The sequence below is a fragment of the Panthera leo genome, chromosome B1 (genome assembly GCF_018350215.1).
Source record: "Panthera leo isolate Ple1 chromosome B1, P.leo_Ple1_pat1.1, whole genome shotgun sequence".
Lineage (NCBI taxonomy): Eukaryota > Metazoa > Chordata > Mammalia > Carnivora > Felidae > Panthera > Panthera leo.
Window position 1 is genome coordinate 64974794 of NC_056682.1, and position 21494 is coordinate 64996287.

The following is a 21494-nucleotide window of genomic DNA, read 5'->3' on the forward strand; positions in this document are numbered from 1 at the left end:
ACCATTAAGTCTTATAGTGAGATACACCTGAAAATAGAACTCAGAGTTGACAAAGTCAAAGATACTTAAAATGGGTGGTAGACCTAGATTGTCCACCAGCCTCCTTAGTTTACAGGACTTAAGGGATACAGGAAAACCCAATTTACTTGCCCTTATGATCAGTTGTATAATGAGTCAGTGATAGAAATTGGACTTTTGACCTTTTCCTAACAGTGTCCACACCAATATTTTTAAAACTTCATACATTTATAATTTTGTACTTTTACAATTTATTAATCAAAATTTTGATTAAAGTGAAACATCCTTTTTATAAAAATCATGATTATTAAAACTCTTTATTTACCTGATTCTAAAATCCTTACATTTACTGGTTTTTGAGTTACTTTTGGCATTTAAGAATGTACATAAATAAGATAAATAATTATTTGCTTACATGGTATGAGTTGAGCATCTATTAGGCTTGATGTTTATAGAAAAAATTTAGGTCATAATGTTTATCAAGAAAAAATGTGAACTATTTGATAAGCACAGAATAATGCTCTTTAAAGATACTGTTTTGACTAGCACGCCCTAATAGACTAACAGAATTCTCAAGCTGCTGGGGAAAAAAGATTGTGTCAAAATTATCACATACTCCTCTCTTTTGAGAGCCTAAAATATCTAACATTATTTGGACCAGATTATAAAAGAGAAAATGAAGTATTAGTACATTAAGCAAAAAATAACATGAGTTCAAATGAGAACCCAAAGAGAAAAAGAGAGGATTTGGCTTTGTACTCTGCAGTTCTTCTACAAGTTCTGCTGGTTTGTTCCTCTCTCTCTCTCTGTTTTAATTTGGAAAATACAGGAGGCTAATTAGATATTATTCACCTTGGTAGAAGTAGAGAGATGTCATAAAATTAAGGATCTTGTGCTAGTACCTATTTGACTGTTGAAAGCCTTTGAAAATCTTTATCAGTGTATGGTATAAACTTTAAGTTGATCTGTACCCAACTACCTGCAACTGCCACCTAGAATCATAATAAAAAAAGAATAGTTCTGTAGGCTGTGGAAACAGGGTCAGTAGTTGTGATGTTGCAGGAAGATTTTAGGTTCTGGTGATAACTTGGTCTGGAATTAGCCAGATTATGATTATAAGATATTAACATTATGATAATGTTAATCTCTTGAGTCCTGTTTTCTCATCCTTTTATGAAATGAAGGTATTAGATTAGGTGATCTTTTATTTTCATGTAATTTGATTCTTGGGAAGGGGATTAGGGAAGAGAGATGATTGAAAATGAATTCTCTTAGTGCTCACTATCATTATCAATCCTTACTCATCATCTTTATTCCAGAAACAGATCTAACTCAAAAAATGTTGATCTATATATAATCTGTGACTTATACATATGTTCAGAACTTAGAAGCAGTAACTGATGGGGACGCCTGGGTAGCTCAGTTGGTTAGGTGTCCCTAACTACTGCTCAGCTCATGATCTCATAGTCCGTGGGTTCAGGCCCTGCATGGGGCTCTGTCCTGACAGCTCAGAGCCTAGAGCCTGCTTCGGATACTGTGTCTCCCCCACTCTCTCTGCCCCTCCCCCGCTCATGCTCACTCTCTCTCTCTCTCTCTCTCTCTCTCTCTCTCTCTCTCTCTCAAAATAATAAACATTAAAAAATATTTTTAAAAGAGGTAGTAACTGATACAATTGAAGTTTTTGAAGTGAATTTTAATAATCTGAATTACTATATTTCGTTTCTCAAGTAGACGTGACATCTGTAATGTGGCAAAGTATTCTTGCTTGTTACTCTAATTTTCTAAGAGCCTACTGCTTGTTTTTTCTCTTTGCTATGTATGGTAGACTGGTTGTTTAACATTTGTGTCATATAGAGGAATTGATTATGATAGACTAGTGGGATAATGCTATTGCTTTTTGAGAAAGAGAGTGATAAAAATTGCTGTTGAGTCCTATCATTCTTCATCTGTTCTGAGGAAGATGCTTTTATGAAGTCTTTAGCGTTTTCATAAAACAGTAAGTATTCAGTTCTTTGTAGAAAAGAATTTCTACAATGAGAAAGAAGACTGATTTTTCCTAAAATAAGAGTTTTGTGAGTAAATGCAATTATACTTTTTTGGATAAAAGTTGCTTGAGAAAATGTACATGACTTAAATTTATTGACTTTTTAATGGGCGATACAACTTTTCTGTGAGATTTTATACTTTAGTTTTTTTTTTTCTTAGAATTGTAGCTTTTTGGGTTTTTTTTTTTTTTTTTGGTGTGTGTTTGTTTTAAGTTTATTTATTTTGAGAGAGAGAGAGAGAGAGCATGCACGTGTGTGAGTGGAAGAGGGGCAGAGAGAGAGAGATGGGTAGAGAGAATCTCAAGCAGGTTCCATGCTGACTCAGGGCTTAATCTCATGACCACGATGTTACAACCTGAGCTGATAGATAGCAAGAGTTGAATGCTTAATGGACTGAGCCACCCAGGTGCCCCACACAGGTGCCCTAGAACTGTAGCTTTCTGTAATAAATAAAAATATGTAGACTCTATTTCCCTGTATCACTTGATAATAAATAGCTTGTTGATTTAAGAGAAATAGTTACCAGATACATTATCTCATCTTAAATTTCATTTTAAATTATGTTGGAATTAAAGGCTAAATAAAATTATTACTTAAATTTTACATTATTGTCTAATTAAATCTTGAAATATCTGCTCTGTTTCATTTTTCAGTAATAATTGAATCCATGACTAACCTACCTCCGGTTAATGAAGAGACTGTAATTTTTAAAAGTGATCGACAGGCAGCAGGAAAGGTTTGTTAAAAAACAAAAAAAAAATCAGATCTTAAAAATTATGCTGTTTCTTTGTTGATTGTTTTTTCTGACTTTCCCTATCTGTCCTAAAAAGAAAGAATTTATTAATTTTAGTAGGTGAGCAATCTAGAGCTCTGAAGTTTTAGTTTTTTCTTGATTTTCGTCAGTGCTTCTTATCTGTTGATATATTGGTTTAATACTGCTTATCACTCTTTGCTGCTTGCATCATGAAATATAAAATACATTTTTTTCCGTTTGTCAGGTACTTTGTGAGGCAGTGGTTCTACATATTGAATATCTCCAAGTACTCAAAGTTGAGTGCAGGGAACTTTCTACAGTGTAGTAGTTAACCTTTTTTTTGGTTTGTGAGTCCCTTCGAGTGGTGGCTCTCAAAACTTTAGACTTTGGTTTCCTCTGGTAGAATCTGAGGATGGAAAAAAGAAAAAGTAGAAAAAGATTTCAGCAATAGCTGTAAAGTGTCATTGTAAGCACATTCTGGGAAATTATGAGTATGTGTACTTTAGTACTTAACATAAAGTTGAGTCCCTTCTAACATCCTTCGAATGGAACAACTCTGCATGTCCATCTTTAATATGGAAGACTTCACATTTTACCAAATCTGTGCAATTTTGAGCAGTCAGCAAAGGATGTAAAGTCAAGAATATAAATACCAACCAAGTGTTCCTTTTTTGGCTGTAGGGGTAGCTTTATTCACCTCAGCATTTCTGCACCATACAGAGTACAGTTCTTTGTGTATTGTGTTGAAGACAGATAAGAAGTAGCTTTTTGGGGTTTAGTTTTTCCCAGGTAACCAACAGTTGGCTTCTTTTTTTGTTCTAGGACAATTAATTTATATCTAATCAGAAAAAAAGCATATCTTTTTAATTATATTATTGGATCATTCATGTAATTTTCCCTTTTTTCTGCCACTTCCCTACTATCCCATTCTAACACAAGTTGGAAAGAGAGCTCAGGTTTTTATCAGGATCCTACCACCTTATACTACCTACTTATATTTATATTTAATGCAAGTATATTTAAGTTTATAATATATAAAATCATATATATATATATATATATATATATATATATATATATATATATATATATATATATATATTAGGTTGACAGGCTAATTTACCAAAGAGAAATGAGTGACTTAGGATTGCAAAGCAATCAGTGGTAGAATTAATTGGAGTCTAGAGCTAATCTATTTTGGCAATGCTGGAGAAAGTCAGTGAGGGGAAGAAAGATGCTTTAATGCTTAAAGGATGGTGCTGTACTTTTTTGTCTTTCAAATACCTAAGCTCAGTCCTTTTCTTTCAAGTATGGGTTCTGCTGGTGCCTTTGTGAGGTGTTAGAGATATGCTAGGGGGCTGTACTGCAGAGAAGGTTGAGAGAGAAAAGGGATGGGAAATGAGTAGATGACTGTGTCATGAGCCGCTCTCCGTGCCCTTGGGCGTATATACTTCTTTAGGAGAAACCAGTATTCTGCCCCAGTGCAAAAGCAAAGCATTTCTCGCTGTCCTCAAGAAAGATGTAGAAGAAGGGAGAGAAGAGGGAACAGAAACATATTTCTTCATTTTCTGCCTAGGAGTTGAAAATGATCATTTCCATGATTCCTTTTATTTATGATTTTTGTGACAGTTACCTTTTTCTCTAAATAGCTAGCTTAGACAATTTTAATTTCACAATACCCAACACTAAGCCAGTTAAAAGCCTCTAAATTCACATTTCTTAATATCTCTCATTACATTTGAATTTTTAATTCTATAATCATGACTAATGTTAATATTCAGCTCTTTTGTCATTTGAATTTGAAAGGTATCAGATAAAAATGTAACATTTACTCCTCTAACTTTAGTTATGTGACATAAGTCTAGAGGGAAAAATTAAATCTATTTCTAAATTTTACATAGAGAGCTTTGTAAATTCAAGAAGTGACAAGCCTTTAAAAAATATTTGATCATAAATGGAAGCACTTTGAAATGATTCCCCAGTATAATGGCAGGGGAGAGGAGAGTTGGGAATATCAAACCATTGATCAGAAAATGAAATTGAATCTGTTTTAGATCTTATTTGGACACTAAATTAGTTTTACCTTCAATGTCAAACCTTTGTATATCTTTTCTTTTTCCTCTGCCCTTCAACAATAATGAGCCACAGTGATATTTTGTATATTTTTTTATTTTTATTTTTATTTCTTTTAAGTTTATTTATTTTGAGAGAGAGAAAGCATGAGTAGGGGAGGGACAGAGAGAGAGAGGAGAGACAAAGAATCCCAAGCAGGCTCCACACGGTCAGTGCAGAGCCTGGCGCAGAGCTCAAACTCACGAACTGTGAGATAATGACCTGAGTCAGAGTCGGTTGTTCAGCCCACTGAGCCACCCCAGCACCCTTGTATATCTTTTAAAATTCATTGAAATTCTGTAAGCAAGTGAAATTATCCCCACTTACTTAAAGATCACAAAGTTAAAAAGGAATAAAATTGAGTTTCCAACCCATTTGGTCTGTCTGATGCATTTCCCTTAAACCTCCTCCCCCTTCCCTACTGATGTAAGGAAGGTGACCTTGGATTTGTGTTTCTACCTTTTGCCCTTTAATCCTGATGATGAATCGTTCCTTTTGATAAATGAATAAAATTTTATTTTTAATGTTTAGCTCTTTAATATCAGGGGATTTAAAAATTGACCAACCTATGCAATATATTATCCCTATATAACATGAATTACTTGTTTGTTTTGCATTTAGTCTTCAGTATTTGTTAGAACAGGTTTTGTTTTTTAATTATTATGTACTTTACTTTCTAATGAAACAATGAAATGTTTTCCCTGTCAGATATTGAGCAGAAATTTTTACTGATCTTTTTTTTTTTTAAAGATCTTTTTAAAGATTCTTTATTTAAAGAATACTTTGTTACAGTCTGGTTGGTAGTATGTGTTGATTTTCTGGAAGTATAGTTTGATACAGTGTTTTTTTTTTCCTCCCCCAGCAACTTGTGAAGTAATAATACACAGGGTGATTGAAATAATCATTTATTCTAACCAGTGAACTAGAATACTCTTATTTTCTTCATTTTTATTAATAGGAAGTCAAAATAGTAATTGATAGGAGAATTCTTTATGGCTGTGGAGTGTTCTCGATGCATCTTTAGCCAGCTGTCTCATGCTGGCCCCCAGCCACTAGAACTTTTGCCAGGCTGCATGTAGAACATCTAAGCATGGACTGTGCTGTAGAATGAGAATTTGGGGGAATGAATGTACTTCTCTTCTTGTCAGTTGTTTTCCTAACAGACCCTATGCTAGATCTGTGTAATGTGGTGTAGTGGTGTGTGTTTGTGACCTCTGTGTGTGACAGGAATCCTTTGAGGTCTTTTAGCAGAAAGATACTGCTTTTAAGTAAGAGATGGTAAGTATATTCTAGAGCCAAGTGGAAGGACACTGAAGACTACCTCTCAAATGACAGGGCAAGTATAAAACATTAGTTGGATTAGATTTTTGTGAGTATTTCTATGGAATATGTACTATTTAGAGTATAAAGAAAGCTTTTTGCCTTCCTTAAAGTAAATATCTTAGACATCATTATCCTAAGTTTTGTTTCTCACACTGTTGTCTCAGCCATTCTTTCCTTGCATCTGTAGTCAGGATTTCTTGCAGAATCCTCAAGGGCAGGTCTGAAGACTGAGTAGGGGTAAAACTGTGAGGTGAAGTGGGGCTGGCCTGAGCCCTACTTTGTCTGAAAGTCGTTCTTCACAGTTTAGCTTTCAAGTATTAGCCAGTCTAAAATCTATACTTTGAAGCTGATAGTAGTTTAAAATATTGTCAAATCCCCCTTTTTTTTTTTTTTTTTCTATAACTCTGGGTTAGCTAAATTGCTTATGTGAACTCAGTTAAGTGTTCCTGTGGCTATTCAAGTTAGTAGCATAAATACTTCTCAGTTTTGGTGTAAGCCATATATGGATTCACTAATGGAGCTTCCTGTCACCTGTTGTATGTATGTGGTGTTATTTTACTTAAAACTTTATAGTGATTTTCTCATAGATACAGCTGATCAACACTTAAGATCTTAACAATAGTGAACTAAGCATGCTTTGATTTTTATCCAAGAATTTTGAATGTTAGTTCAAACTAGTCTGTATATAAACCTGAGGCTATTAAGGCATTGCTCTAGTGAAATCATTTCTCAGGATATGGAATTATTTATCCAGGGAACCATTCCTTGGGAAACAGTTTTATGTACCAGGTTGCAAACAATGATTATTATACTTTTATAGGAAATTTTTCAAAAACTTATTTTATCCCTGTCCAAACTTTGAAGAATGAGATTTGTCTATATTTATCAAAGTTAAAAAAGAATTAAGACTTAAATTTTTTTTTTTTTTAAATATTTACTTATTTTGGGGAGAGCACAAACGGGAGAGGGGCAGAGAGAGGGGAACAGAGGATCTGAAGCAGGCTCTGCAGGCTGACAGCAGAGACCCCGATGTGGGGCTTGGACTCACGAACCGTGAGATCAAGACCTGAGCTGAAGTCAGATGCTCGACTGACTGAGCCACCCAGCTGCCCCAATAATTGTTAAGGCTTTTAAAAAAGTGACAAGACAATCTGTTACTTTATGTAATGTAAACCAGTAAGAGTCATGCTCTAGGATATCCCTTCTGTCCTTTGTGGTTCTGGTTGGAAGAGGTCTGCTCTTTGTATCTAGATCCTTTCAAAGCAAATTTGCTATTTTCTTTTAAAATTAAAAAAAGATAAATTTTTTATGCTATTAGTGTTATTTCAGAATATGTTGCCACTTGTATTGAATACTACTAGTTGTTTTTAGGGTAATCATGTCTTCAGAATATTGGTACCCTGCCTGTTTTATGCCTAACTGAAAATTTAATAAAACCTTGAATGGTATACTGAAGAGAATAAAATGAGAATATTTACTATCAAAAATCAAGAACTGAGAAGGTACTAAAACATACTTTCAGTGCAGTTGGTTTAAAATGATCAAAGCTATTTGGAAAGTTATTTGGTAATTTTTTTTAAGTTTATTTATTTATTTTGAGAGAGTGCAAGAGCACGGTGGGGAAGGGGTAGAGAGAGAGAGGAGAAAGAGAATCCCACGCAGGCTCTGCACGGTTAGCGCTGATTCGGAGCTTGATCTCAAGGTTCCTGAGATCATGACTCAAAATCTAGAGTCAGACGCTTAACTGACTCAGCCACCCAGGGGTGCCCCAAAAGTTGTAATTTACATCCAGAGTTTTAATAGTAATCATACTCTTGGCTCCAATAATTCTGCCCCTTACCAATGAATTTTCAGGAAACCTGAACTATGTAAATTTACATAAAAAGATACTCATCATGGCATTATTCATCATATTGAGCAAATTGAAAGCTTCCTAAATGTCCTGGGAGACAACTTAAATATATTGTGCCAGATCTATAAAGGAGTGTGCTATAGCTACCAAGATATACTTACGAAGAACATGGAAAAACTTAATGCAACCTTTGGTTTTAAAAGGGAGTAGTATACAAAACTACAGTGTGGTCTCAAAAGGAAAAATTTATTAATAGAAAAAAAGACTATAGAAGTCTACACTGATATTGGTCATGTCCAGTTTCTATAACATACATACATTTATTACCAGAAACATTATTTTTAAAAATTTAGGTATTTCTTTTGAGAAGAGCTTGAAAACAAGAGGCTTTGTTTTATCATTCTTAAAACATTTTCGGAAATACAGTATGTCTGTACTGAAAGTCCTTGCTTCACATAAAAGTTAAAGGCTGTATAGCTTCTTTGGTTTTTGAAAAATAAGCAACTTCAAGTTCAAATCTACTTTTCTAAGTTTTAAATTAGAAACAGTTGTGGTTTAATTTTATGAAAATGTTAACTACCATATGGGAACAGCAGAAATGATTGAATACCCATTAAGGCAGAAGCTAGCTTTTAAGTTTTGTGTTATAAGAGTCCAAGTGACACAGCATTTTATTTCTCAGAAGTTATCCATTGTAATTCTTTTCTTCATACTTTACAACTTAAATGAGGAATAATAAAAAAATGATAATTTATATCTAATTGGTATACCACCAAAATGATTTGAATTTAATAAGGTACAAACTTGTTACACTTGTTTTAAATTCATAAAAAGGAAATCTGGATTGAATTGATGCATTTATAATCAAAATATGAAGACTGATTATGCAAAAATGACTTAAATAGAAATACAGTTTTATTGTTCTGACATGAGAGAATTACCTTATTATAACAATCACCAGTTTTTAAAAAATATTACTGTTTGAATTACTTTTTTACATATTAAAGGAGGTATTTATGTTTTTTCTATTTTATAGATATTTGAGATATTTGGACCTGTTGCACATCCATTTTATGTGTTACGTTTTAATTCTTCAGAGCACATTGAGAGTAAAGATATTAAAATAAAGGATACTATGTATTTTGCTCCATCAATGAAAGACTTCACCCAATACATATTCACAGAAAAACTTAAACAGTAAGTATGTTATTGACATGTTAGTTGTCTGCCTATCTGGTGTTTATATTTTAGGAATAATTTTCAGTGAAGGTCATTCATTATTGTTAAATATCTGTCTTCCAAACAGTTCATTTATTTTCCTAATAACATCTTTGAAAGGTACAATTTGTTATCAGACTTTGCAGGTAGAGATGATTTATATCTTTAACCGAAAAAGACATAGTCAGCTAGTAGGAATACATTTGGACCGTATAAAGTTTCTGAATTCTAATTCATATTTTTTCCATTATATACTTTTCTAACATACATGCTATTTCAGTATTAGTATTACCACCCAAAAAGAATTCTTTTCCATTTTAAATAAAATTATTTAGTTTGGATTACATTATAGGCTTAACTAATAAAACTTTGTAATTCTCAAGAAAAAAAACAAAATGAGTACATTTCAAGTTGCTTATAAATTGTGTCTAGAAGAGACAACTAAAATATGTCCCTGAAAAGTTATGTATCAAGTTGATAAACGGTTGATTTAACCAACAAACTACTGCTCTCCCTTTTATAAGATGCTAAATGATGCCTATGGCATATGGAAGTAGTATTTCTGCATGTTTATGGTACTCATTAATTTTGCATTTCCATGTGTTAATTGTGTTGCCAGGTGTTAGCTGTAGAGCTGTTTTTAGTTGACCTTGTTATTATAATTATATAATTTAATTTTTATATTAAATCAGTGGCATATAGTTCAAGTAGAATAGCTTTTTTGGGGAAAAAAAAGTTGAATGCTTTGGAACAATGAAATGAATATAAACCATTTAAACATATTATAAAATTAGGAGTGGAAGACACACTTCAAAAGATTGGGGGAGGAGAGGGGATCCTAAATCCAAAAATACTTTGCATTCAGTTTGACACACAAGTCCCTTTTAGGTCTAGCTCTCTTTTGATGGGAAACTTGAAGTATAGTTGAAGCATTAGGAGTGTGGTTTTTGCAGAACATACAGGAACTTCAGTCAGTGAGTAGCCCTGGAGCTACAGCAAAAGTACTAGCTAGTCCTGATGGCATGGCGAAAAATCTCTTAAGTATTTACATAGTAAATGAAGTCTCTGAATTCATTTATCATTTTAGAGATGAAAATTTTGTTCCTGATGATTCCTTAAGCTCGTGTTTAGGAATCTACACAATTATCTGAGGGAAACATTTTGCCTAAGTTGGTGAGGTTGATTTTTCTAAATAACTGCTAAAAAGAAAGGTGAATTAAATAGACAGTAAAGTCATGTTTTAAAATCATTCCTTAAGGGGCGCTTGGGTGGCTCAATAGGTTGAGCATTCTGACTCTTGGATTTTGGGATCTTGGGTTGTGATCCCAAAGTGGTGTGATCCAGCCTCCTGTGTCACTTTGCGAGCTGAGTGTGGAGTCTGCCTGAGATTCTGTCTCCCTCACTTCCTCTATCTCCCCCACTCATGCTCTCTCTCTAAAGTAAAATAAAAAATTAAAACATTAAAAATAAAATCATGTCTTAAAATAGTATTTCATTCTGCTTTAAATATTAGGATGTTGCTGTAGTTATGGCATCATTTTAACTTTAAAAAATTTCTTTTAATGCTTTTTTTTTTGAATTTATTTTTGAGAGAAAGACAGCATGAGCGGTGGGAGGAGCAGAGAGAGACACACACACACAGAATCCGAAGCAGGCTCTAGGCTTCAGACTGTCAGCACAGAACCTGACACAGGGCTCCAACCTGTGAGCTGTGAGATCATGACCTGAGCCAAAGTCGGACGCTTGACCGACTGAGCCACCCAGGTGCTTCAGCCATAATTGTAACTTTTAACAAATAAAATATTTTAGCTTAAAACAGATACACTTAAAAAGATTTCCTGAAGACATTTACTGAGTAGATTTTAAATAGTAGAAGAAGTTTTTGTTCTTGATTTGCAAGAATAAGAATTTTGTCCTGGAAAGAAAAAATAAACTAAAGAATTGGGAAATTAGGCCCACCCTGCAGAAGCCCCACCTGACAAAGATTATTCTGTTTTAGACTGTATTTTGATGTCTGCATGGGAACTCTGTTGAGTACTTGCCTTTGAGGTAGAGAAGTTCAGCTCCTCTCTAGTTTATCTACCTCTAGTAAGGCTATTTTAATTTTGGCTTCCCATGAGCTTACTTTCTTGTTAAAAGTGCTTTTTGAAATGTTGCTTGATCTCTTCTTCAGTAGATTTTGATTTTCTGTGGTAAATATACTAATGGGGAACTTTCTCCGTTTATGTCTTTAAGCTTCTTGCTAAGGGCACCCCAGGCCATGAGATGGCATATATGTTACAAGGGGACTGGAGCTGTGTTAACTGCATAGGTGTAAGCTAATAATTATTGAGTAATAGCTTTTTTGTAAATACAAAAATCATTGATAGTGCCCTCATATACAGGGTCAAAGTTTTGAACCAAAAGAGCAGACTTCATGATTTTCATATTCTGCTAGCCCGTTGACATCTGTACATTTATTTTTATGGATTGTAGATTAATATATTAATGATTTTAATGAATTAATAACTGAGAACCTCATTTATTTCTGAGATTTAATTTAAAGCAGTGAGGACATCTCCTAAAGTTTTGTAATACTTTAATGTAATTGAGTAACAAGATATTGTCAAACTTAAGAAATCAAAAAGATTAAAAAGATAAAGATGAGCTTTCAGAAATCCTAGTCCTACTTAATAATATATGTACTTCTGTTGGTTGTAGAGTATAAAACTGTCCACTAAAAATAGTTCATGCTTGTGATTATACTGTCCTTCAGACTCTTCAAAATTCTCCTTACCAAATGAGAGCTTGTTTCTGCCTTCTCTTTTGAGAAACACTGTTGGAGTAAGGTTTGGTTACTCATGAAGTATTATTGATAGCCCTCAGGTAAATACAGGAAGATATCATGTTGTTATCTCTACCATTATACCTGTAAAATCTTAAATAAGAGAATGCCTCCTGGTCATTTTTGTATCCTTGACACTGGAACTGTGTCTGACCTATAGTTGGTGTAGAATAAGCATTTGTTGAAGTGAACTTTATGAACTGAACTCAGGTATCATCAAAGTCATTGCCTCTGGAGATGCTTATGAACTGCAAAACCACTTTCCTCTGCACACCACGCACAGCCTTGGCTTCTTATTCTGGTTCCCTGGTTCTAATATTTATGTGTGTCCAGTTCTTGTGTTTTCCTTATTAGCTTTCCGCATCTTCTGAAACAAGGGAAGAATATACACTTGGTCCTTTTATTTTTTGCTCTTATTTTCACATATATTGCAGAATTAAGGTTTGAGCTCATGTCTTCTACTTCATTATTTTCTATACTATTAACTAATAAACACTTAGCAGAATCTTAAGTACTTCTTGTTTTCTTTTGACTTTTTATTTTCTCTTTCTAGGGATAGGGGATCAGATGCGTCATGGAAGAATGATCAGGAACCACCACCAGAAGTAACTATAAGTCTCTTTACACAATATTTTAGGGATTATATAGGACTTGATTTTATAAAGTGTAATACCTGACCTTAACGAGGTCCTTTAATGCTGCTTGGCAGTCACACTGCCGTCCTTGGGCCTACCTATGTAATGTTTCCATCTCCCAGGTGACTGTTTTATACCCCTCAATGAGAGTTTTTGATCGATCATTTTAGGAAAAAAAATATTAAAAAACAATTGGGGGGAAAATATTTTTTTAAAAAATTTCTGGGAAAAAAATATTTTCAGCCATATTTTAATATTTATCAGTTTATCAGTTTCCTCCTAATTTACTATGTTTTTAATCAGTTTTGTGGAGAGCTGGTAAAGGAAGAATTGTCATCATTGAAAACAATTTTATTCTTTAATTTAGTAAATTAACCATGGGGGCATGAAGACATTTATTAATGGTGCATTTTAATAAGCTGCCTTACTTTTGGAGGTACAAAATGATTAGAATCAGGGCACCTGGGTGGCTCAGTCGGTTAAGCATCCGACTCTTGGTTTTGGCTCAGGTCATGATCTCACGGTTCATGGGTTTGAACCCTATCCAGTGAGGAGCCTGCTTGGGATTCTTTCCCCCTCTCTGTCCCTCCCCTACTCATGGTCAGTCTCTCTCTCTCCGTCTCTCTCTCAAAATAAATAAATAAACTTAAAAAAAATTGCTTAGAATCTGCCTCCCTCTTCATTTTTTTAGAATTACCTCCCTAAAAAAGAGAACTCTTGATTTTCTTTCTTGAATTCATGTCAGCCAAATTAGTTTTATGTCTCAAAGTAGCTTGACAGTTTTTCTAGAGATGTGGAATAGTCAGGAGTAATGATTATTTAACTTTCCATGGAGATCGTTAGGCAAATTTTCTTTTTTTTAAGTTATTAAAATACAAAAATTGCAGCAATGAGTATATATCTTCTTGAAAATAGCATGAATTTATACAAAGTAAAGAAAGAATATTATAAATGAGAATTTTTAAATGTACTAATTCTGATGAAGTTTCTCAGTATTATAAATTCTTGGTATTTGTAGATTTAACTTTGTTCATTTTAGATGTTTTTAAGCAGTGGTGAAGAATCATGCTAGTTTCTAATTTTGCTGAGGCATGAATCAGGTAATACTGCCTTAGAGAGTCATTTAACCAGTGAGTGATCCTAATTTAATTCCACATTACCATGGGATTATGTTTTCTAATTTATGTTAGGTATACATGTGATTTCTGTTAAGGCTCTGAGGTTCACTTAGTGTTCTTAGTTATTTTTAGGGTATCTTCATACTGAAATTGTATGTTTTTAAAGTATTTAAGGGGTGCCTGGGTGGCTCAGTCGGTTAAGCGTCCGACTTCAACTCAGGTCACGATCTCGCGGTCCGTGAGTTCGAGCCCCGTGTCGGGCTCTGGACTGATAGCTCAGAGCCTGGAGCCTGCTTCAGATTCTGTGTCTCCCTCTCTCTCTGCCCCTCCCCTGTTCATGCTCTGTCTCTCTCTGTGTCAAAAATAAATAAACGTTAAAAAAAAAAAAAGTATTAGAAAATTCACAAAGGTCTTAAACATATTTCTTGTGAAATGCAAATATTCTAATACATCCCTGTTGTTTTAGACCTAAGCTTTGAACTTACTAATTATGGTAATGTTAACTGTTTATAAAATTGGCATGATCAGGTTAATTTTAAAATGAAAACCCAGCGTACTTCATGGGATTTTTTGGGGTTTTTTTGTGTTGTTGTTGTTTGAAGTAGTTGACCGTCCCCCTTATTTCTGTAATAAGAGAAAACTTCTTGAGATTTAAAGTTTATTATGATGAAATTTTGTAGTATAGAATTATTGCCTGACATTAATCATAGATTATGTATAAGGAATGTACTTCATTTCCATATTCATTTCTGATACGTGAATATGTAGTTTGTAGTTGAAGTAAGGTATATGAGTATAAATTTCAATTAATGTGTATACAAGAAACAGTGAATTTTTTTCTGACCTTAGGAGATGATAGCAAAATTATTACCTAAAGCACTCTCTAAAATAAACCAATGCCAATTAAAATCCTTTAATACCGGCCTCCTGCTCTTAGGACATGCCCAATGACTGGCTCATAAGGTTCTTTATTCTCCAGTTTCATCATCTGATTTCTCTATATAAGCAGCTTTCACTTTGCCTTACAGAACCAATTTCATGTCTCAAATATACCATGCCTTTGCACATATTCTCACATATTCTCCTTGAAATTTCTCTTTCCTTTATTTTCACTGCTAATTCATTAGAGATTTATCTTGAGTTTCATAACAAACATCTCCCTTGCCCTTTTTTTTTTCCTTTCTTCAGTCCTATACTCCCATAGCACTGAGTCATAGCACTTGTTCATTGTCTTTTTAATCTCATTTGAACAGCTTCAGGGAAAACAGTGTTTTCCATCTGATCTCAATAGTTTCCTAGCGTTTGGCAGATAGCAGATTTAACAGGAGCTTAAAAATCTTAGCACTTTGAGATCAGCAATAAAATGTCATGTATTTGAAGGTACTAACGTTGATATTTTCGAATTTGATTATAGATTCTGAGGTAGATGGACTCTTGGTTCTTGGAAAATTTGATCTAGAATATATTTCAGCAAGGCTATACTGAAAGTCTCATAAAAAACTTTCATATACATTTTATTTCTCTTAATGTATATACATGCATACACAGTGAACCTGTGTAAGTAAAACATATCTGTTTTTTGATATTAATAGAAAAATAAAATTATTCTAAGAAGTCATATATAGCTTTTAAGCTTTGGTATTTGGGCTAGAACAGTGAATCTCGATTCTTACTTACTCTTGTAAGTAAGACTGACTCTTCCCATTTGTAATTTAAAATGATTTCCTCTTGGAAGTCGGATCATCATGTATCTGCTTATCTAATAAGCCTTTCCCTGCAGTCCAATCTAAATAGCATCCGCAGTGATTTTTCTGCCCATATTGTGCCTTATTATTTATTTACAACCCTTAATATACCTGACATTATATTATTAAAAGATAATTATTAACTAAGATTATTGATACCTGTAAAGTGTTTAGAACAGTACCTGGCATATAATGGGTATATATAAGTTTTTGAATATTTTTTATATTAGATCTGATAATTTATGTAATTTGCTTATTCCTAACTATTCCTTCCCTTTAGCATTGTTTGGTACCTGGCATTATGATGAATATTGACTCTTAAACTTGAGGTCAGTCTTCTAGCTAAGGAATATCTGTATCTGAAAGTTGTTAAAGATTGGCATTTTAAAGTTACCAATCTGGAAGAAAAGAAGTTACCTATCTGAAACTTTCTAGAAATTAAAAGATAAAAAGCCTTGAGTACTCTGGCCTGTGTTAATTAAGAGTTAATTCAGATATTGCTAGAAAATATTATCAAAAAGAGTAACATTCTTTTATTATTTGGGGTCAGTGTTAAATAATAGGCTTTTTCTCACTTCCAAGTATGTACCAATGAATTGGTAAATCCATGTGACATAATCTATATATTTTCCTCTGCAAGGCCTTAGATTTCAGTGATGATGAAAAGGAAAAAGAAGCCAAACAGAGGAAAAAATCTCAGATTCAAGGCCGGAAAAAATTCAAGTCTGAGTCTAATGAATCAAGTGAGTAAATGCAATATACAGTGATTTTTTAATCTTCATTTACGTTTATGTTAAGTTCATTACTAATAAAACTGAAAGAAACCTCTGAATTCTCTTTTTACCTCCTGGCATCCATCTAACATTGGAGGCATTACATGGCGTGAAATGTGATGGAAGAGAGCCATGAGGAGTATTCAACCTTAGTTTTTTAAGCGTAAGGACGTAAAAATGGCTTCTAGGGATAGATAAAAGCTTGTGAGTCAGTTGTGCGTATAGGCATTTTTTTCTTAAGTAACCTCTGCTTTCATGTTTAGAATTAAATGATACAGTACTTAATATCTAAATCAAGGTATTTTATTTTTTAACATGCATTTCCTTTCATTATACCTTTCCTGTTTCCTTTTCCCTTTTTTAAAACTAAACTTTTTATAGGTTTACATGCAGTGGGAAGAAATAATAGAGATTTCTGGCATGCCTGTTACCCAGTTTCCTGACATGGTAACATCTTGTAAAACTATACAGTACAATATCACAACCTCCAGGATATTGACATTGGTACAATCAAGATTCAGAATATTTCCACCACCCCTCATGTTGCCTTTTTTATAGTCACTCCCACTTCCCTCCCTCCCACCTTCTTAACTCTTGGCAATCACTTATCTTTTCTGCATTTCTGTAATATATTTTGTCATGTCAAGAATGGTTATATAAACGGAGCCATACAATATGTTACCTTTAGGGATTGGTTTTTGTCACTTAGCATAATTTCCCAGAGATTCATCCAGATTGTTTTATTTGTCAAATTTGTTTCTTTTCATTTCAAAGTAGTATTCCATGGTATGAATATACTACAGGTTGTTTAACAGTCATGCAAGGCATCTGGGTTGTTAATAATTTTGGGTTATAGGAATAAAGTTGTTTTATATATTTGTGTACAGGTATTTGTGTGAACACAACTTTTCATTTCTCTGGGATAAATGTCTAGGAGTACAATTGCTGGATTATATGATAGTTGGATTCCCATCACCAGTGTATGAGTGACTCAGTTTGTCTGCATTCTCACCAGCATTTAGTTTTGCCACCATTTTTTATTTTAGCCATTCTCATAAGTGTGTAGTGATAATCTAATTGTGTTTTTAACTTGCATTTTCCTAATGGGTAAGTATTTTGAACATCTTTCCATGTCCTTATTTGCTGTCTGTAAATCTTCTTCAGTGATGTATTTGTTCATGTCTTTTGCCCATTTTGTAACTGTATTTCTGCTTTTTTTTACTCTTGAGTTATGGGAGCTTGTACATAATTTGTTCCAGCCTGTAGCTTGTATTTTTATCCTCTCAAGAGAGCCATTTGCAGAACAAAAATTTTTAATTTCGATGAATCCCTAATATATAATTGATTTTCTTTTGTGGAGTCTGAGGATTTCTTGTCCAGACATATATTCCAAAAGATTTTTCTCTATTTTTTTCTTCTAACAGTTTTCCAAGTTATTTTAGCTATTCTAGTTGCTTTGCTTTTCCATATGCGTTTTTAATAATCTCTATATTGACAAAAAGTCTTGCTGGGATTTTGATGGGAATTGTTTTAAACCTGTTTATTGGTTTGGAGATAATTAATATGTTAACTGTATGTATTGAGTCATCCATTGCACAAACATGTATATATCTTTATTAATTTAGATCTTCTTTGTTTTTTTCTAGCAGAATTTTGTGGTGTTTAGAATATAAATCCTGTACTTTTTTTTGTTAGTATACACTTAAGTATTTCATTTTCAATTCATTGTAAATGGTTTTGCATCATTAATGCCAGTGTCTATGTGTTTGTTGCTAGAATGTAGAAATAAAATTAACATTTGTATGTTTAGCTTCTGTCTTGTGACCTTGCAAAACTCAGTAGTTCTAGGAGTTTTTTGTTTGAGATTTTCTACTTAGCCAATTACATCAGTTGCAAATAGGGACAGTATTCCTTTTTTGTTTTTCAAACTGTTTTTGTTTTTGTTTTTGTTTTTTGGTCTCCCTTAGTAGCTCTCTGGCACTGTTGAATAAATGTGGCTTGTTCTTGATCATAAGAGAAAACACTGTCTTTCATCATTAAGTATAATGTTAGGTATAGGGTTTTCGAGAACAACATGTTTTTATCAAGTTAAGGAGAAGTTTCCATTTGTTCCTATTTTTTGTAGCTTTAAAAAAATTATGACTGAAGAGTATTAAATTTTGACAGTACTTTTTCTGCATTGATAACATGATACAATTTTTTGTCATTAGTCTGTTAATGAGGTAGATTACACTGGTTTTAGAATATTGAACCAGCCTTTGCATCCCTGGAGTAAACCAGACGTGGTCGTGGTGTATAATTCTTTACATATGTTGTTGAATTCACTTGTCTCCCTCTTTCTCTGGTGATTTTCTTTATTCTGAAACCTACTTTTTCTGATATTAGTGTAGTTACTCCTTTCTTTCGATGTATCTTTATCCTTTTACTTTCAACCTAACTATATCCTTTGAAGTGAGTTTCTTATAGACTTGTGTTCATGTTCTTTAATCCACTCTAACAAGCATTTCCATCTGTTTTAATTGATGTATGTAGTCCATTCGTGTTTAATGTAATTTTTGATATGTTGGGGCTCAAGTCTGCCCTTTCCTATTTATTCTCTCTGGATTTCATTTCTCTGTTTTATTTTTTCTGCCTGCCCGTGGGTACTGTAACTTTTTTTTGAATTCCATTTTGATTTGTCTGTAGTGTTTTTGAATGTGTCTCTTTGTATAACTTTGTCAGTGGTTGCTGTAGGTATTAAATTGTACATACATTACTTATCACAACCTACTGATGTCATTGTTTTACCAGTTTGTGTGCAGTTTAGAAACCCTACCTCTTTATGTCCCTTTATTATTCTCTAGTTTATAATATAATTTGCATTAAATACTTCATATATATACAATTAGAATCACAAAAACTCATAATATTTGCTTCAACCTCAAACATAATTTAGAAAACTCAGAGAAGGACACTTTATTGTATTTACTCATATTTTTGTTGTGTTCTTTCCTCCTTTCTCATGTTTCAAGTTTTTTATTGTTTCTGTTTACAAAACTTGCTTTAGTCATTCTGTCAGGCAGGGTAGGTCTGCTGGAGAGAAGTTAGTTTTTCTTTATTGTAGAATGTCTTTGGTTTCCGTTTTCCTCAGGATATTTTCATTTAGTATAGAATCCTACATTGAGTTTTCTTTCAGGCTTGGAAGTGTGCCACTTCCATGTGTCCTCCGTGGTTTCTTATGAAACATCTATTGCCCTTCCTCATCCTCTGGCCTTGTGGATTCATTTAAAGTTTATAACCTTAAGCCTTATGCTTTTTTAGCTACCATAAGATATCCTGGAAGTTAAAGAAAAGGCATTACTGAAATTTTATACTGTGTTTTTTGATGTATTAAAATTCATTTTAATTTTGTTTTTAATGTGTTCTTCCTCACTCATAGGTGAAAACTTTTCAGAAGTACATCAGAATTGGAATGCTCACAGCTCTGCTTCAGAGCACTCAAAAGGATATCGCAACAGAGAATTCACACGAGGATTTTCCCGGGGTAGATATCCTCGACCTTGCCATGGCAGGCCTCCATCGCCACAGTTTTATAACTCAGAACAGATGGTGTTTCAGGAGACTTCAGGATTTCCACCTCAGAGACCAGATAATACTATCATGCCACAGTATCCTTTTCCTCCGCCGGTGTTTGACATGCATAATTTTTCACTCCCTCCTCCTCTGCCACCACTCCCACCACCTCCACCGCCTGCATCTGTAAACCTGGGTTGGGCCACACCAAACATGGCACCTCATCCATTAATTCCCTTACCATACTCCATCCCCCCACCCCCTCCCCCGCTGCCTCCACCTCCTTCTTCTGGAGATAGTAATTCTTCTCACTTTGGATCCTACTACTAGGGGAATGTATACATTTCTGGAGAAATGTAGACTTTTTATATGGGAAGGATTTTTTTTTTTTAAAGAAAGCAATTATGGAGCTAGATTTTTAACACTGTAAAATACTAAATGATTCCTTCAGTCGTGACTTGATATATATTTGTAACCTTTGTGAAATTGTATCGTTATGAAAATTTCACTTTTGTGGAGGGGGATATCCAATTATGTAATATTTAATTAAAACTTTGAATCCATGCTTTCCCTATTTCTGCTCAATTAAATAGTGTATATAGGTCTAATAGATCTGGAGCAACTTTCATCATGGGTTAAAGTATATTGAACACATTGTCTTCTTGATATATCTGAAAATAAGATGCTGAAATCCTATTGAGAGTCTTTAAAATAAACTATTTTTACAAATGTATGCTTTGCAAATTGATTTTGATTGTAAATGCAATTTACCAGTAATTTTTAATGTTCTCTAATTTTTTTTTTTCAAGTAAGTGAAGGTACAGAGAAATAAAGCCTTCAATATTGGTAGAAGTTCTGACTATAATTAAAGTTAACATTCATTAATTATGCATAGGCAAACTTTTCATTATCTATGCAGATTTCCATTACTGAGGCATTATGTAGTAGATTTTACTATTTAATTAAAGGAACAGAAGGACTATTCATGATAAAGTATGTTACTTATTCACAATAAAATATATGTAACCCCATATTAGGACACTATGTCTTCTGTATCTGTTTCTCAGATTCTCACATGCCTGCTGCAGATTAGTGCTTCATAAGTATTTATGGAATGACTGACTGAATTTAGAGCTTTTAATTAAATTACTCCTGAGTATTCTTTTACATGATGAAATGTAAATGCAAGGAAAATTACAGAATTTTAGAAATAGAAGAGGCCTTAGAAGTAGTTTAAACTAGTCCTTATTTAACAAACAATGAGGAACCTAAGGATTCCAAGTTGTAATTAAGATTACCCAGCGGGCCTAGTTTTACTGATTCTCACATCAGCAGTTTCTACTAAATTGTTGTTTCCCGACCTTTTATTTCTTGAAACCCTTAGAAAATAGTATTTGTATGCATATTGGGGTAATTTGGAGATCATTCATCACAACCCCATGGACTGTGGTTGCACCCAGGCCCCTCTTCACATCCCTGAAGGCTGAGGAGACTCTTTGCAGAGTTCCGGGGCCCAACTGAGAAG

General features: G+C 33.6%; 1 protein-coding gene across 1 annotated transcript in view; it reads left to right on the forward strand.

Moving 5' to 3' along the window:
- The window catches only part of NAF1 (nuclear assembly factor 1 ribonucleoprotein), a 41671-nt gene extending 20969 nt beyond the window's left edge, over positions 1 to 20702 (forward strand). Inside the window, exons 4-8 of the mRNA XM_042935150.1 lie at positions 2717 to 2799; positions 9141 to 9301; positions 12700 to 12751; positions 16285 to 16387; positions 19836 to 20702. Of these exons, the coding sequence (XP_042791084.1) occupies positions 2717 to 2799; positions 9141 to 9301; positions 12700 to 12751; positions 16285 to 16387; positions 19836 to 20299 (863 nt within the window). The 3' untranslated portion in view covers positions 20300 to 20702. The remainder of the gene's footprint in view (positions 1 to 2716; positions 2800 to 9140; positions 9302 to 12699; positions 12752 to 16284; positions 16388 to 19835) is intronic.
- The last annotated feature ends 792 nt before the right edge of the window (positions 20703 to 21494 follow it).